The sequence below is a fragment of the Sorex fumeus genome, unplaced genomic scaffold, assembly GCF_029834395.1.
Source record: "Sorex fumeus unplaced genomic scaffold, SorFum_2.1 ptg000095l, whole genome shotgun sequence".
NCBI classification, from domain to species: domain Eukaryota; kingdom Metazoa; phylum Chordata; class Mammalia; order Eulipotyphla; family Soricidae; genus Sorex; species Sorex fumeus.
The window spans coordinates 2,230,675-2,247,801 of NW_026606152.1; the positions used below are offsets into that span (position 1 = coordinate 2,230,675).

A 17,127-nucleotide genomic window follows, 5' to 3' on the forward strand; every position below is an offset into this window, starting at 1 on the left:
TGTGCCACATTCAGACTGGCCGCTGCAGCTACGGGTGTTGCTACCCACCCCAGGGCTGAAGACACGCATGTAAATAAAATGTTCATTTATAGCACTGGGCCCTGGCGGGCTTTTCTGCTGCTCTGGGGTTCTGTGCGGGTATGGGGCACTCCTGGGTCAAACTGGCATGTGACCTTTGGTGTTAGTTTAAAATCCTTACTGGGATTGGGGCCAGAGATAATACAGTGGGTAGGGTACTTGCCTTGCACATGGCTGACTTGAGATGGATCCCAGGCCCCTCATGGTCTCCTGAGCCCTACCAGGAGTGCACCCTGAGCACCACTTGTTGTGGTGGCCCAGAAACAATTTTTTACTGGGATTCGAGGAGACTGCCACTTTAAGTAAAGCCTGCATTGGCCCTGGCCCCTCTCCAGGGCACCACCTTGGTACCCCCATCAAAGTATCATGGAGAAGTCCATTCACAGTCACACCCCATCTTGTCCAGAAGCTTCCCAGCTGTGGGGGGAGGTTGCAGGTGAAGGAGCTGTGCCACTGGGGGTGCTTGCCCTGTACATGGTTGACCTAGGTTTGATCTACAGCACTGCAGAGAGATATCTCCAGAGCTCCAGCAGGAAGTGATCTTGGAGCACAGAGCAGGAGTAAGCCCTGAGTACTACCAGGGTGGCCCTCAAACCCCAAAAATCAAGACAAAAATACCCCACCCAAAAATACTGGGAGAGGGAGCTGGAGCGATAGCACAGCGGATAGGGCGTTTGCCTTGCACATGGCTGACCTGGGTTTGATCCCTGGCATCCCATATGGTCCCCCAAGCACTGCCAGGAGTGATTCCTGAGTGCAGAGCCAGGAATAACCCCTGAGCATCGCTGGATGTGATCCAAAAAGAAAAAAAAATACTGGGAGATAGTGTGGTCATTGGCAAGTGGCCCATTAGACTGAGGGGGCCTTCAAGCCCAGCCTCCGCCGGCATCAAGGGGCTGAGGGAGCTGTTCTCCCAGCTCATTGCTCACACCCCAGCTAGAAAGTGCGTTTGGGGCTGCACCCAAGGGTGTCAGGAGCTACTCCTGGCTCAGAGCCCAGGGGTCTCTCATAAGGGTACCAGGGATGGAGCCTGTGCCTCCATCACGCCAAGCCCACGCTACAGCTCTCCCCTGGGCCCTGGGAGGGGAGCTGGAGGTGTATTTACCATTAGGGGCCAGAGGAAGGATAGCAGACCCAAGGGCTTTGGCATCTAGCTAAAGAGGCCCAATCTCCATCTGGGACATGGGGGCGGAGGGCAGGCGGGGTGTGTGTGTGTGGGAGGGGAGTGGGGGGGGGATGACAGGAAATCCCTCCTGGTCTGCCACACAGAATGCAGGTGGGGGACCGGTCAGGCTGACACAAGTAGGCCTGCTGTTTTGGATAAGCCACTGTGTGTGTGGGGTGGGGCTGCAGTGCCAGGGATGGAACCTGAGGTCCTGAGCGTGCCAGGCGTGGCAGCTGTGGTCTTGAGTTACCCCCACCCCTACCCCTCGCCTTTCTCTCCACTTGTTTGTTCAACAAATATTTGCCTTCTGCATGCCAAGCACTGCTCTGAGCCCTTGGGTACACAGAACAAACCCTCCTGACTGGCACTTTTTTTGGTGGCGGTGGTGGGGGCATACTGAGCTATGCTCAGGGACCATATCTGGTGCTGGGAATCAACCCTGGGCTGGGCATGTGCAAGGCAAGCTTCTTACCTATTGCCCTGTTAGGCTCCTGGACCCCAATCTAGGGGGAAAACAGGCAATGTGCTAAGGTTGTGGGTATGGGCAAACTACTAAATCAAGGAAATTGTGGGCGCAGTATTTTTATGTAGTTCTCCCAGGTAGTGCTTAGGGGGCCCTGGACCGCTTGGAGTTGGATAGGCTCAGGCGAATGCTCAGGCACTTCAATGCTCAGGCCCAGGGTGGGAAAGAGAATGCAAGATCCCGATTCCATCCCCAACACCCCACAGACCCCTAGCACCACTCTGAGTGGTCCCTTGCTCCCAACACATCCCAGTATCACACTGCACCCTGTGGGGGAGGGGTAGGCAGCATTACCTCTAAATAGAAGGGGGGCTGGTTGGAGAGACAGTACAGCAGGAGGGAGGGCACATGCCTTGAATGTGGCCGACCTGGGTTGTATCTCCAGCACCCCGTATGGTCCCCTGAGCATTGCCAGAAGTGACCCCCGAGAGCAGAGCCAGGACTAAGGCCTTAGCACAGCCGGATGTGCCCCCCCAACAAAAGTAGAAAGGGGAGTTCCCTTTCCCTCATACAGTGGTTCAGAAGGGGGGCCGGAGCGGTAGTACCGTGGGGAGGGCGTTGGCCTTGCACGACCCGGTGTCCCATAGTACCCGAGCACCGCCAGGAGTAATTCCTGAGCGCAGAGCCAGGGGTAACCTGAGTATCGCCGCTATGGCCCCCCAAAAAACCCACAACCACCCGGTGACTTAGAAGACTCAAGGACGGTCGCTACAGAGGTCGAGGCAGGAGCATTTCTCCTTGGAGGTAGGCGTGGAGGAGCGCGCACCATCCCTGGACTCCGCTGCCCAGGGAAATCGGGGCGTCTCCTGGCCCTCAGTGCCCAGCTGCCCACTCCCGAGGTCGGCCTTCGGCTAGCTCAGTGCTCCTCACTCGGGCTGTGGAGACTGGCCGGGAACCTCAATTTCCCCCGGCACTCCCCGCGAAGGGCGGGGTCCAGGGAGGCTCGGGAAGGGCAGCCGGTTCGTGGGCTCCCGAGGGCAAAGCCGGCGATCAGTCAGCCGGCGGCCCTCAGGGCCGCCGCGCCCGCCCGGGTACCGCCTCCGGGAGGAGTGTCGGCCTCCGAAGCCGGGGTCGCGGTTCCCCGGCCGCCGCCTCCCGGATCCGGCGGCCGCCGCCGAGCGCAAGCGCGGGCGCGGGCGCAGGCGTAGTGGCGCGCGGCTGGAAGCGAGCGCAAGCGCGGGCGTGGGCGCAGGCGCAGCGGCGCGCGGCCGGAAGCGAGCGCGCGGCGCGGCGCACGGGGCGCAGGCGCAGGCGCTGGCGCAGGCGCAGTGGAGCGGCCGCCCCGCCCGGCGGGGCCGCGAGGGGCGGGCGGGGCGATGGCGCGCGGGAGGGGCGGGGCCACGCTGCGGGCCCGGGCCATGGCCGCCGCCGACGCCGAGGTGAGGAGCGGGCGGCGGCGCGGGCGACGGGCGCGGGGGACGCGGGGGGCGCGGGCGCGGGGCGCGGGGACGGCGGCGCGGCGGCGGCGCCGGGCCGGGCCGCACCTCCCGGCGCCGCGCGCGCCTCTGGCCCGCCGGGCCGCGCCTCAGGCGTGCGGGCCGCACGGCGCGGGGCGCTCTGCGGGGGCGCGGGGGGCGCCGAGACAAAGGGCGGCGGGCGGCCGGGTCGGGGGGCGGCGGCGGCCTTGCGACCCGCGCCCCCTTGGGCCCCGGCGGCGGCGCGGCCCGCCCGCTCCCTTTGTTAGTGGCTCCCGGCGCCGGCCCCGCGCGAGCCCCGCGGCCTCCGCGGCGCGGGACCCTGCGGGCCGCGAGTCCGCCGGGCCGCCCCGGCGCGCAGCCCCGGCGGGGGGCGCAGGGAGCACGTGTCGGGCGGGCCCTCTGCGCCGCCCCCGGCTCGCCGCTGCCGCCCGGTTAAATCGGCCGAGCGGACACTTGAAACTTTTCTGGTTGCATCTTTATCCTGCCCTCCTCCCTTGACCTAGAAAGCTGGTTTCACCGCGGGGGCATGGAGCGCCGGGCTGGCGGGGTCCTTGCACCCCACCCCCCCCTCAGTCCTCCCGGGACGGAGACGCGCTTTAGGATGCTGTGGGGTCGACCCGGGTGGGGGTGGCGCGGCCTTTCGCGGGAGGGGCCTCTGCTCCGGCTGCCTGGCTACTTTGTATCTTTTCACCTTATTACTTAGTTCTCAGAGTAATCCGCGTACGCCGAGTTCAGGAAGTTTGGGCCGGCTCGGGGGACAGACAGCTCAGCGGAGTTGGAACGCGGCCCTCGCTTGCGGAGGAGCTGGGTCGTCAGTAACGGAAGGTCGTAGTGCTCCCGTTAGCGCCACGTACTTGTTGTGTTTTGTTGTTTCTTTATGTCGCGGGGAGTGGATGGGAGGGGTCATACCAGGCCCGTGCTCCTGACGAAAGACCATGCCCAGCCCAGGACTGAACTCAGCCTCGTTGCCTGCGAAGCATGTGCTCCTGCGGTCCGCAGGATGCTCTCTCTGGCCATGCAGGCCTGTGCTTTTGAACTCGTTTTTCCCCCTGTAGTGCAGGGATCAAAATCAGGGCCGCACATGTGTGCGAGGGATGTTCCAGTGCTACCTCCTGGCCCACTAAAGGACATTTTACTTACTAAAAAGAAGCCTTTTTTTTTTTTTTTTTTTTTTGGCGGGAGCATCAGGTATTATCACTGGCCCTGTGCTCAGCAGTGACCCCAGGGACCATATGTGGTGCGGGACATTTCGACCACAGTTGTAGCTTATCTTCTGCAGTATCTTTCCAGCTCTGAAGGACTTTTTGTTTTTGCTTTTTGGTTCTTTTTGGGCCATGCTCTGCTCTGCTCTGCTCAGTCAGGGTTTACTCCAGGCTCTGCACTCAGGGATCACTTGAGACTTGGAACTGTATTGGATGGCGGGGATCAAACCTGGGTCAACCGCATGCAAGACAAGCACCCCAGTAATCTCTCTGGTCCCAAAATGGCTTTAATAAGTTGCCGGTTTTCTAGCTTCTCTAGGTAGGAGCACATACTTTTCATGTGCGATTTTGGCTTCAGTTTCCAGCGTTGTGTGGTTGTCCTGGGGGTGACCCCTAAGCACCTATGAGTGTTGTGCCCTAAAACCAGAAAAGAAAATAGAGCTTTGTTTTCACTGCCCTTCTTAGAGAGTCTGGCATGTAGTTTCCCAACTTTTTCCTCAGTGTGGCCTTGTTCTATGTTCTGAAGCTTGGTTAAGGGGCCAGAGAAGAAAAGGGTCTTCTCATCCTTTAGGGAGTAGTTTTCACCTAATATCCCTGTTTTCCAGTTTGGAAACTTTTCTCCTGTCTGTGTTGTCCCGTGCCCCCCCCACCCCCCCTTCACACACGTGGTACACACATCAGATTTCTGTGATTCTGTCACCAGAGAGCATCCAGGTGTGCCTCAGTGTTTTACATTTTTTGTTGTTTTGTGTTTTTTTTTTTTTTAACAGTTTTTGGCCCACACCTAGGGAGTCGGGTTGCACCTGGCTTTTTATTCAGGGTTCACTCCTAGTGACACTCAGGGACCATATGGGGTGCCAGGGATTAAACCCGGGTCAGCCTCTTATAAGGCAAAGATCTCACTTGATGTACTATCTCTCGAGCTCCAGTGGGTGTCTTATACTTCTTTATTACTGCTTTTTGGACACATCTGGTGGTGGTCAGGGATCACTCCTGGGGTGGGTGGGGGGTTGGCGACCATATGTGGTGATGGGGATCAAATCTGGGTTGGCTGTGCTGCCCTGCTAGTTGTACTATTGCTCTGACCGACCTCTGTTCCTTAATTTTCATTACTTTTTCCTTTTCTTTTTTTTGGGTGTTTTTATTTGGGTCACGCCCGGTGATGCTCAGGGATTACTCCTGGCAGTGCTTGGGGGACCATATGGGATGCTGGGGATTGAACCTGGTTGGCTGTGCGCAAGGCAAATGCTCTCTTTTGTACAATTGCTCTGGCTCCCTCATTGCTTTCTTTGATGTTTGGGTGCACACCTGGTGGTGGATAGTTGTGGTTCTGTGCCCCTTGGCTTTGTGCTCAGGAGACCATTTCAGTGTTGGGGATTAAATTGGGGTTGGCTGTATACAAAATAAGCACCACAAAGTCTGTACCAGCTCTCTGATGAGTAGTTTTTTTTTTTTCCCTTTTTTGTAGTCAGAGGTGTTCGGTGGGGATTGGGGGCCTATGTGGTACTGGGGCCCCCATTTGCAAAGCATGTACCTCAGCTTTGTGTGCTGCCAACACGGTTGGATCCCCAGGACCCAAATGGTTTTTTGGCAGTGGATCACCAGCACCCAAATAGTCCCCTAAGTATTTTCAGGAGTGATCCTTGAGCATTGAGCCAGGAGGAGCACCCTGGTATCACTCAAAGCAAACAAAAAAAACCCCCAAAAGTGTGTGCTCCAGTGCTGTGAGTTTAGGGATTTTAAACTCGGATTTTAGCAGAGGGCATGCTAACTAGGAAGTAGACATGGGCCCTAGCGCCCAGGGGATGTTGGGCAGCTTATTTGCGCAAGGCTCCGTTCAGGGGCAGGGACAGTGAGGACTAGACATTCATTTCCTGCTTCTGTTCCATGCCCTGTCACAGAACAGTATTGTCTGGTGGGCTGGGGGCTAGTTTCAGGGGTCAAGGATCTACCGTGGCCTCTCCCACCATTTGACCCCTCCCTCCTCAGCACTCCGGGTTTGGCCACTATCACTGGTCTGGACAGTGCTGCAGCTCAGTGTTGCCAGTCCCAGGCATAGAACAAGGGGGCTGCTTGGCCAATATCACGAGTCCTCCCCTGAGCACTGCTTAGGAGCTTCCTCCCCCTCAAAGAAAAAGCAGATCAAAACTCTTGTTTGTTCGTCAATACTTTGCTGAGAGTTTTTTCTTTCTTGTTTGGGAGCAGGGGAGTTTGGGTTATACCTGGCAGTGCTCAAGGTCTGTTCCTGTCTCTGTGCTCAGGAGTGACCCCTTCTGCTCAGGAGACCATAAGCAGTGCCAGGGATTGAACCTGCGTCAGCTGCCCATAAGGCAGTGCCTTAACCGTTGTTCTCTGGTCTGGGTTATTTTATTTATTTATTTATTTTGTCACATCCCGTGGTGCTCAGGGCACACTGTGCTCCTGGCACAGTGCTCAGGATCACTCCTGGTGGGTTTGGTGGACCCAGAGGGGTATGGGAATTGAGCCTGCATTGGTTCAAGTACCCTGCCTGCTGTACTATCTCTCCAGTCCCAGGACATCTCCAGTCTGATGCTTTTTTTTTTTAATACTATGATTATTTTTGTTTTGTTTTTGGACCACACCTGGGGGTGCTCAGGGCTTACTCCTGACTCTGCCTTCATCCTAAGGTAAGAGGCCAGTTTGGTTTCGTCCTGGGTTGCTCACTCAGCAAATCTCATGGGAAATAGTTGTAGAAGCCCTGTTATTCTTTATTTGGGGTCCTTTCTAGTGCTGCCTGGGTATGACTATGTGCCTGACCTTTGGTGCCTGGGCTGGCTCTGCAATTCTTTTTGGGCCTGATGGTACTCAGAAGAGCATGTGGTACTGGGTTGACACTGGGCCTCTGAATGCGAGGCATGTGCGTCAGCCCTTGAGCCATGCCCCTCACTCCATGAATATTACAGGTACGGTGCACAGAGCATCGATTCCAAAGTTACGAAGTCTTCTGTTTATTGGTTTTTAACTTGTATCAAATAAAATGTCTGCAGTTTTTGGGTTTTGTTTGTTTTTTATTTTGGGGCCATACTTTGAGGTACTCGGGGACTATTCCTGGCTCTGCTCGGTAGTGAGTGACCTCTGGAGACCATATGTGATGCCAGAAATTGGAACTAGGGTCGGCTGGATTCAAGGCAATTGCCATAAGCCCTGTTCTATTTCTCTGATCCCTAAGCTTTTGTTTTTTGTTTTTTGGCTTTTGGGGTCATACCTGGTGATGTTCAGGGATTGCTCCTGGCAGTGCTTGGGGAACATCTGGGATGCTAGGGATTGAACCTAGGTCAGCTGCATGCAAGGCAACGCCCTCCCCATTGTACTACTGTTTCGGTCCCAGATCTCGATGTTTTTGTTTTGGGGCCAACCTGATAATGGTCAGGATCTTCTCCTGGATCTTCTTTCAGGAATCACTCTGGGGAGCATTTTGGATGCTGGGTGTCGAGCTTGTGTTGACATCATGCAAGGCAAGAGCTTACCCTGTGTACTATCTGTCTGGCCCCAGTTTTTGTATTTTATTTTTGTTTTGCTTCTTGTTTTTGGGTCACATCCTGTAAACTCAGGACTTATTCCTGGATCTGCACTCTGGGATCTCTCCTGGTGAGTCTCTTGGGATCATATAGGGTGCAGGAGATCGAACCTGGGATTGTCATGTGCAAATACCCTACCTGCTGTCCCGCTGTGTTCTTTTTTTTTTTTTTTTTGCTACTTTTTGGGTCACACCCGGCGATGCAAAGGGGTTACTCCTGGCTCATGCACTCAGGAATTGTTCCTGGCGGTGCTCGGGGAACCATATGGGATGCTGGAAATCAAACCTGGGTCGGTTGTAGAGGCTCCTAGAGGGGCCGGCCTCATCCAGGTCTTCCGAGGTGAGCTGAGGGACAGTGTGCACATAAAGCCAGGTTCAACATCTTAAGTCAGTTGAGAAGCTTGACATTTTTTTTTTGTTGCTGTTTTGTTTTTGCTTTTTGGATCACATCTGATGATGCTCAGGGGTTACTCTTGGTTCTGCTCTCAGGAATTACTCCTGGCAGGGCTCGTGGGACCATATGGGATGCCAGGGATCACACCTAGGTCAGCAGAGTGCAAGGTAAACAACCTTCCCCACTCTACTATCGCTTTGACCCCAAGGAGGAGCTTGGCATTTAGAAACCGAAGAATGGCACACCATGCTGTTTTCCATTCTGAATCTTGTGCCTGTGATGGGGATGGGAAAGACCCTGTAGCAGGAAGGGTACCAGTGTGCAGGGGCCTTTTTACCAGGGCACCTGGCCTTCCTCATACCTTTAAGACACTGGGGATTGATGCTGGTGTTTACCATTCAGGAGCCCTGGTTTCTTCAGTTTGGAACTTCTGTGTCTGGAACAGTGGAGTTCCAGGTCAGAAGGGGTTTGGTGCAGGCATGGAAGCTGGAGGGCTGTCCCAGGTGGTAGGAAACCTTGTTGCTGAGGTGAAGGGTAGCTTTTTTAGACACTGTAAACACAGTCATTCAAAGGTTTTAGGAATGGAATAACTTTTATTCAGCTTTTGAAGCTACATTTGGTGGTGTTCAGGGGCCGCTGCTGGCACAGTGCTTGAGGTTGGTCCTTGTGGACACCTATAAGTGTGTGGATGTGTGTATCAAGCCCAGACTTCCTGCTTGCAAAGTCTGAGTGTGTGTGTGTGTGTGGGGGGGGGGTGTCTGTCGTCTGTGTCTGTTTGAATATTGAACCTGGACCTCCTGCATGAAAGTTTGGATGTGTGTGTGTGTGTGTGTGTGTGTCTGTGTGTCTGTGTGTCTGTGTCTCTTGTGTTTGAGGATTCTGCCAGAAGCCCCTGGCCGTGCTCCAGGGGCTTCTGGCAGAATCCTCAATTTGGCGCCTCACGCTTGCAAGACCCGGGTAGCCTCCTGTCTTCTTTCATTTATTTATTTATTTGAATATTGAACCTGGACCTCCTGCGTGCAAAGTCTGAAGGAGTGTGTGTGTGTGTGTGTCTGTGTGTCTGTGTGTGTGTGTCTGTGTCTGTGTCTGTCTGTCTGTGTCTGGATTTCTTTTTTGCTTTTTTTTGGGGGGGAGGTCACACCCAGTGATGCACAGGGGTTACTTCTGGTTCGTGCACTCAGGAATTACTCCTGGCCGTGCTTGGGGGACCATATGGGATGCTGGGAATCGAACCCGGGTCGGCCGCGTGCAAGGCAAACGCCCTACCTGCTGTGCTATCACTCCAGCCCCTGTGTCTGTGTTTGAATATTGAACCTGGACCTCCTGCATGCAAACTCTGCTCCAGCCTGGCTCTAGCCTGTTGTCCTCTAGGTCTGGCCAGGCATGGGGTAGATAGTATAGAGCTTAAGTCTCTTGCTTTGTCCCTGGTGGATAACCCTGGTTTCACCCCTGGCACCAGGAGTAACCCACCCTGCATCATAGACTTAGGCCAGAGATAGTACAGGGGACAGGATGCTGACCTTGCACGCAGCCAAGCTGGGTTCAATGCTTGTCACCCCTTATGGTCCCCAGAGCACTGCCAGAAGTGATCCCTGAGTGCAGTGACAGGTGTATACGGGGTGTGACCCAAAAACCAAATGTAAAACAACAACAATAACAAAAGGGTCCTGGCTGCTGAATGGGAGGGGAGTACTGAGGGAATCCAGGTGGAAGCAGGGAACAGTGAGTTACACAGTATGTGTGGAGTGTTCCCTCCCTTTCTCCTCCCAGGCTGTGCCATGTTGGACAACCGGTCACTGTATATGGATGTCTGCATATACACTGCAACCTCAGCACCTGCAGCCCCACTGACACTTTCTTAGGGTCTGCAGTTAGTGGGAAACAGATTTCAGACTCTGAAACTTTTTGTCCTTAATTGCCCAGAGACTGTTGATGACTCTCTTCATTTTGGTCTTGTTATTGTTGTTGAGGGGCCATGCTCCAGGGGCTTCTGGCTCGAGCTCGAGGCCCTCCCGTTGTTCATCGATTTGCTCGAGCGGGCCCAGTAACGTCTCCATTGGAGATTTTGTTGTTACTGTGTTTGGCATATCGAATATATCACGGGTGGCTTGCCAGGCTCTGTGGTGCGGGCAAGATACTCTCGGTAGCTTGCTGGGCTCTCCGAGAGGGGCGGAGGAATCGAACTCGGGTCGGCCATGTTGGCTGTATGCAACGCAAACGCCCTACCACTGTGCTGTCGCTCCAGCCCATCCTCAATTTGGCGCCTCACGCTTGCAAGACCCGGGTAGCCTCCTGTCTTCTTTCATTTATTTATTTATTTTTAATTTTTATTACTGAAACACCATGAGGTACAGTTGTAGACTTACAAAGTTTTGTGCTGTGCTTAGGTTTCAGTTATACAATAATCAGACACTCAGGTTTTAAAGTTTGAAACAAGATAGGATTTGTTCCTGGAAGTTTGAAGCTCTCCTCCTTGCTCTCTGATTGATTCTGGAGTGGCTCTGCTATGTGTGGGAGTCTGTTCTCAGCAGGACGCTCAGCAGGCCTTCAGGGGCACGGCTTGTGCCCCAGCCCTCTGAGCCCTCTCCAGGCCCACAGTAAGGCTGGGTTTTGTTTGGTTATTGGACTTATGGGCTGTGCTCAGGGCTTATTCACCAGGCTCTGTGCTCAGGGATCATTCCTGGCAGGGCTCAGAGGACTATACAGGATACCCAGATTGAACCTGGGCCAACACTGTGCATGGCAAACATCCTACCTACTGCTCTTTTGTTCTGGCCCCAAGTTTTGAAGACAATAGTTCATTGTCAAGAAGTTTCCCATGAAACTAGATTGTTGCTGACTGCCTTCTCATGCTGCCCTATAAAATGGCTCTTTTCTACTTAAGGTCTGGAGCTGACCCTTTTACATGTGGGCCTTACTAGACACACATAGTCTCCAGCACTTGAAATGTGCTTAGTTTGGAGGGGTCAGTACATAGCACAGCGGTTAGGGCACATGTCTAACTGACCTGGGCTCAATATCTGGCAGCCAGTGACCTCCAGAGCATTGCCAAGTGTAGTCCTGGAGGTCTCTGTGCATTGCTGGAGGTGACTAAGCAGAGCATCAAGGGGCCCAGGCAGCACTGCAGGCACGGGCTTTATTATTGAACCACAGGCCCAGGTAGCGGAGTATTGCCAGGAGTGAGCCTGGTTAGTCTGAACTCAGATGTGATGTAAGTATGTGCTTTGGAGAACAGTGCAAAAAGAGAATGTAAAATGTGCTACATTTATTTATTTATTTATTGCTTTTTGGGTCACACCCAGCGATGCTTAGGGGTTACTGCTGGCTCTGCACTCAGGAATTACTCCTGGCTTGTTATTATTGGTCTTGTTATTGGCCACAAACCAATAAACAAAACAAAGTATAGTAATATTTTGGTTCTGTTGGATTAAAATAGCAAATTTTCTGTTCTGTTTTGGGTCACGTGTGCTGGTCGCCCGTGGCGCTGTTGAGGAATCATGCAGTGTGGGGAGTGCCTGGGCCTCCTGCATGCAAAAACACATTGCAATTGTTTGTAATTACCCTTTTCTTTTTGCTTTTGGGCTTTGGCCTCTACTTGGCTATGCTTATGGCCTATACTTGGCTCTGTGCTCAGGGATTACTCCTGGCAGGATTTGGGGGCTCTTAGGCTATGACAGGAATTGAAGCTGGGTCGGCTGTGTGTAAAGCATGTGTCTTATACACTGTATTCTCACCAGCCCTGATTTTTTTTGTTTTTTCTGTACAGGAGGGTTAGAGGCCACACCTAGCAGTGTTCAGGACTACTCCTGGCTTGATGCTCTGTGGTCACTCCTGCTCTGATGAACCATATGTAGTGCTAGGATTCAAACAGTCAGCTGCATGAAAGGCAAACACTTCAATATCGGTACTAACTCCCTTGCCCCTGGCTCCCACTTTTTGGTTGGTTTTCGGGTCACACCTGGCAGTGTTCAGAACTTTCCTGACTCTGCACCCAGGAATTATTCCTGGTATGCTTGGGTCACTATATGGGGTGCAGGGGATCAAACCCAGGTTTGCTGCATGCAAGACAAATGCTCTGCCTGCGCTACAATCTCTCTAGCCCCCCTGCCATCACTTTTTTTTTTTCCTGTTACTGGGAAACTTGAAATTGAGCAGATGGTTCATGGCTGTGGCTCCATTAGCTTTCCCTTTGCAAATTGCACAGGGACTCTTTCAGATGTCAGCCTGTCTAGGGTCTTTTTTTTTTCCCAGTGGAGGAGGTGAAGTGGGGCTCCTCCCAGCTTTATATTTTTGGGTTGCTCCAAGTAGTGCATGGGGTGTAGGATCAACTTCACCTCTCCACCTCCTAATTTTTTTTGTTACTGTCTCTGAGTCATACCTGGTGGTACTCAGGGCTTACTCCTGGCTCTGTGCTCAGGGATCACTCCTGGTGGGGATTGGAAGACCATGGGGGGTGTGGATGATTGAACCAGAGTTGGCTGCATGCCAGGCAGTACCTTACCTACTGTACTATTCATCACTCTGACCCCTGTTTCTCGTTCTTTAAATTGTGCTTCATGTTTCTGACCGTCTTGAGTTCTGTTGCTAACTATCACTGCTATTCATTGCCCTGAAATACTGTCTCATTCACAGTTAGGAAAATGCAGTCTGCCCTTGTCTCCTGGTGGGAATGTGGCTGCAGAGCAGAGCTTCCTGGTTCCTGTGAAGCAGGACTTGTTTGATGGCTGGGACGGGCTTGCTAGTTTGGAAGATCGGCCTGACCTGCGGTGGCCCCTGTAGCTGCTAGTATAAGGAAGGCCATGCTGCTTGCCAAGCTGCAGGCAGTACAGCGAGCTGCCTGGGAGCCTACGCCCCTCCTTGCCAGCAGGTCGGAAAGCTGATGTTCAGGGTTAGAGCCTTGCAGTTTGCCTGTGTTCTGTGAGGGCAGCAAGGACCAGATTCCTTCACTTCCAGGCCTCTGTGACACCATACCTTCACCAGAGCCGATACGAGGATGTAGTTCAGCCAAACCATGGAGGCTGGTTGTGTTCCCCCCCACCCTTGGGGTTGGAGGTTAGTTGTGTCTGACACACATGGCACGCAGGCGTATATGTGCCCATCTAGGTCTCTGTGCCAGTGCCCTACAGCACTGTGGGTGCCCTTGTCTTCTGCTTTGCGGCACCTTGTTGGCTGTGCACTGCGCCTGTCTCAGGCCTGCTCTCACTAGTTCACCGGTTCACCGGGCTGGGGCGGTTGCCAGTGTCGTGGCGCAAACAGTGTGTCTGTGTCTGGATCCCAGGCTTGAACTGGTGAGTCATGGAGGTGCTGTAGATTCAGAGTGGTGCCAGCCTGCAGGGTGAGGGTGGGAAGGCCTCCTCCATGCCCCCCTGCCCTTGCCAACACTTGATGCTATTGAGGCCTTTATGGACATTTGGATAGTTGGTTTGTATTTTCCCGTGGTTAATGGTAGTCAGTGCCAGGATGCACTTTAGTCATTTTGATTAGTCATTTTTAGATATGTGTATTCAAATTGTTCTAATTATCTTTTGTGTGGAGAAGAACATTTTTGTTGTTTTTTTTTTTCCGTTGGGCTACACCTGACAGTGCTCAGGACTTATTCCTGACTCTGCACTCAGGAATCACTCCTGGCAGTGCTTGGGGGACCATATAGGATGCCAGGAAACCCATGTTGGTCATGTGCAAGGAAAACACCCTGTATGTTATACTAATCCAGCCCTGAAAAGAACATTTTACTCCTCTATATGAGTGAATGCTCTTCTATTGTATGACTATATGGCATTTTCCTTATCCACTCATCAGCTCTTTTTTATTTATTTTTATTTTGGAGCCATACCCTGCGATGTAGTCCGGGGCTTACTCCTGATTCTGTGCTCAAGGGTTACATATGGGGGATTGTATGTGGTGCTCCCTAGCACCCCACAAACCTGGCTTGATCACATGAAAGACAATACCCTGCCCTCTGTACTATCTCTCTAGCCCACACCAGGACTTTTTTTGAGATTTTGAGTAACACTGCCATGAACTTCTGTGAACAGATGTTTGCGTGACATCTGCTATGCCATCTCTTGGATGCCTAGGAGTAGACTAGCTGGGCATAGGGTGACTTTTAAGGGAGTCCCAAATTGCTCCCATGGCAGCTGGAGCATTTTATGTTCCTGCCAGTGAATACAAGAATTCCACTGTCTTCACGTTCTTGTTTTGTGAGCCCAGCTCTGCTCAGGGATAATTCCTGGAAGTGCCTGGGGGACCACATGGGGTGCCAGGGATCGAATCTGTGGCCACATGTAAGACAGGCACCCTTCTTGCTACTCACTTCGCTCCCTTGCTTCATATTCTTGGCAGTGCTTTGTACTAGGTTTTTAAAAAAAAAATTATAGTTGTCTAATTGGAGTTGAAGTGGTATCTTGTAGTTTTTCCTTTTCTTGACTTGCGCCACACCTGATAATGCTTGGGAGCTGCTCCCTGCGTTGTTTGGGAGGTCGCTCAGAGGTGCTCAGGGATTGAACCCTGGCTCGCATGCACTCTAGCCATTTGCACTATCTCTAGTCTACCCCCACTCCCCCTTTAAATTTTTCTTTTTAAAGTCCAGTGTGATGCTCAGGACTCCTGGCTCTGCACTCAGGGATCAGTCCTGGTGGTGCTCAAAGGGACCATATGGGGTGCCGGGGACCCGGGTCGACTGTGTGCAAGGTAAGACCTTACTTGCTGCACAATCTCTCCGGCCCCTCTCACTGGCCTTTTGACGTGGTTTCTGCATATAGCTTGAGCTAGGAGTACAGTAGCACTGTAGCACTGTCCTCCCGTTGTTCACTGATTTGCTTGAGCGGGCCCAGTAACGTCTCCATTGTGAGACTTGTTACTGTGTTTGGCACATTGAATACATCATGGGTAGCTTGCCAGTCTTTGCTGTGTGGGCGAGATACTTCCGGTAGCTTGCTGGTCTCTCCGAAGAGGGGCAGAGGAATCGAACTCCGGTCGGCCGCGTGCCCTACCCGCTCCGGCCCTAGGAGTACAGTGTAATGGTTAAGTCTGTTTGTCCATTGCTGCTGAATGAGAAAAGACTACTTTTCCCCCACATCAAATCTTTTTGACTCATGTTGTAACTTAATTGACTATAAATGCTAGTACTCATTTTCAGTTCTAACACACTGTTTATTTTTGGATCACATCCAGTGGTACTGTGTCTTACTCCTAGCTCTGTGAAGGAGTATCAGTCATATGTAGGGCAAGTATCTTGGTCTCTGCATTCGCTCTCTGGTCCAGTAGTAGGCAGTGACTTAGTATCTGTTTCAAATGTTGGGGCCGTGTAATGGAGCTGAGTTGTTTTGGCGTGTGCTCTGTGGAGCCTTTCTCACCATGTCAGTAGGGCAGATCGGGTTGTGTCTTTTCTCAGAATGTTGTGTGGTGGTGTGAGTCCCATGGTTGGCTTCTGAAGGGCTTCATCTATTCATTGTTCTGTCACACACTTTCTCTCTCTCCCACCCTCCTTTCTCCCATCTCCCCCAACCAGAAGTGCTCAGAAGGACTTTAATCTCTGCACTCAGGGATCACTCCTGGTGTGTCTGGGGGACCATGTAGGGTACTGGGGATTGAACCCAGGTTGGCTAGACAAAGCAAGTGCCTTAACTGCAGTGCTGTTGCCTCAGTCTTTCCCATTGCACCCTTACTTGGAAATCGATTTTTGGGACCCAGGAGTGTAATAATTATTGACAATGTCTGATACTACATTTTTGGTTAAGCTTGGCATTGTATGGGACCATGAAGATTTGGTATTTCACCCTGACTTTCACAGGCAAAACCTGTTTTCCAGCTGTTAGCTGCCTTCCTGGCTCAGTTCTCGTGATCTTTTTGGTGAGGAAGGGGCATTTGGGCCGTACCCTTTGGTTCTCCTGGATCTGTGTTTTCAGAGTTCCTAAGCCTTGCTCAGGGGACTGTATGTGGTGCCTGGGATCAAAGCCTGTCAGCTGAAATGGCGGCACGCAGGGCTGGTTAGTGCCTTACTCCTGTCTCCTATTCTGTCTGTCTGGCCCCTGCTCATTCTCACAGTCTTTTAAAATTCATTTTGTTTTTGGGCACACCTGGCGGTACCTCAGGAGGTACTCTTAGCACTGCTGAGGGTTCACTTCTGGTGGTGCTAGGGATTGACCCTCGGTCTCACTTTGCCCTTTGAGCTATTCCCAGCCCCTGGTGATCTTTGTTTTTGGGACTTTACCTGGTGGGAGGTATAGCTTGTGCTTCTGCCCTTTGAGCCTCGCCTGTCTCCTGATTTTCCCAGTACATGCTATGGATCTAGCCCTCACTTGTCTGAGTGACCTAGCTGGTCAGCAGCCTTGTCAGGGAGGGTTTGTTTCTTTGTCTCTCAGAAGAGGAAGAGGAGGTGAAGATATCTTGCCAGGAACGTGACCAGGGCCACAGGAAAGCCAAAGGGAAAGTCTTTAGTGAGAAGCAGTTACTGTAACTCTCAGCCACAGTGGAAGGAGGAAGGCAGACTCCTGAGCCTGTGCTGCAGCAAGACCCGCGTCCACTTGCAGTGCGCCCTGTGTGCTGTGCATGGCGATCCCTTGCTCCCTGACATCTGCTCTCGCCTCTCAGTTCTGCTTTTTCTCTTGTGTTTGGGCAATACTGGCGATGCTCTGGGCTCACTCCTTACTCTGGGCTCAGAGGTCGCTCCTGGTGGACTCGGGGGGCTCTTTGTGGTGCTGTGGATTGAACCCCAGTCAGTGTGCAAGACAAGTGCCCTCTCTGCACCCTTGCTGCCGCACTGTGGCTCCGGCCCTCCACTCTAATTTTTGCTGCCAGCTGATGACTT

The 17,127-nt window shown here is 52.9% G+C and overlaps 1 protein-coding gene across 7 annotated transcripts in view; it reads left to right on the top strand.

Annotated features, from left to right (window-relative positions):
• Window positions 1-3,071: 3,071 nt before the first annotated feature.
• EHMT1 (euchromatic histone lysine methyltransferase 1) overlaps window positions 3,072-17,127 on the top strand; it is a 93,253-nt gene continuing 79,197 nt past the window's right edge. For 4 of the 7 annotated variants that reach the window (XM_056132899.1, XM_056132905.1, XM_056132901.1 and 1 more), the window contains exon 1: window positions 3,073-3,145. In XM_056132899.1, coding sequence (XP_055988874.1) covers window positions 3,083-3,145 — 63 coding nt within the window. In that variant the 5' untranslated portion in view covers window positions 3,073-3,082. Of the gene's footprint in view, window positions 3,146-17,127 lie in introns of all 7 variants that reach the window. The other 3 variants (XM_056132903.1, XM_056132904.1, XM_056132906.1) reach the window with 3 other exon arrangements.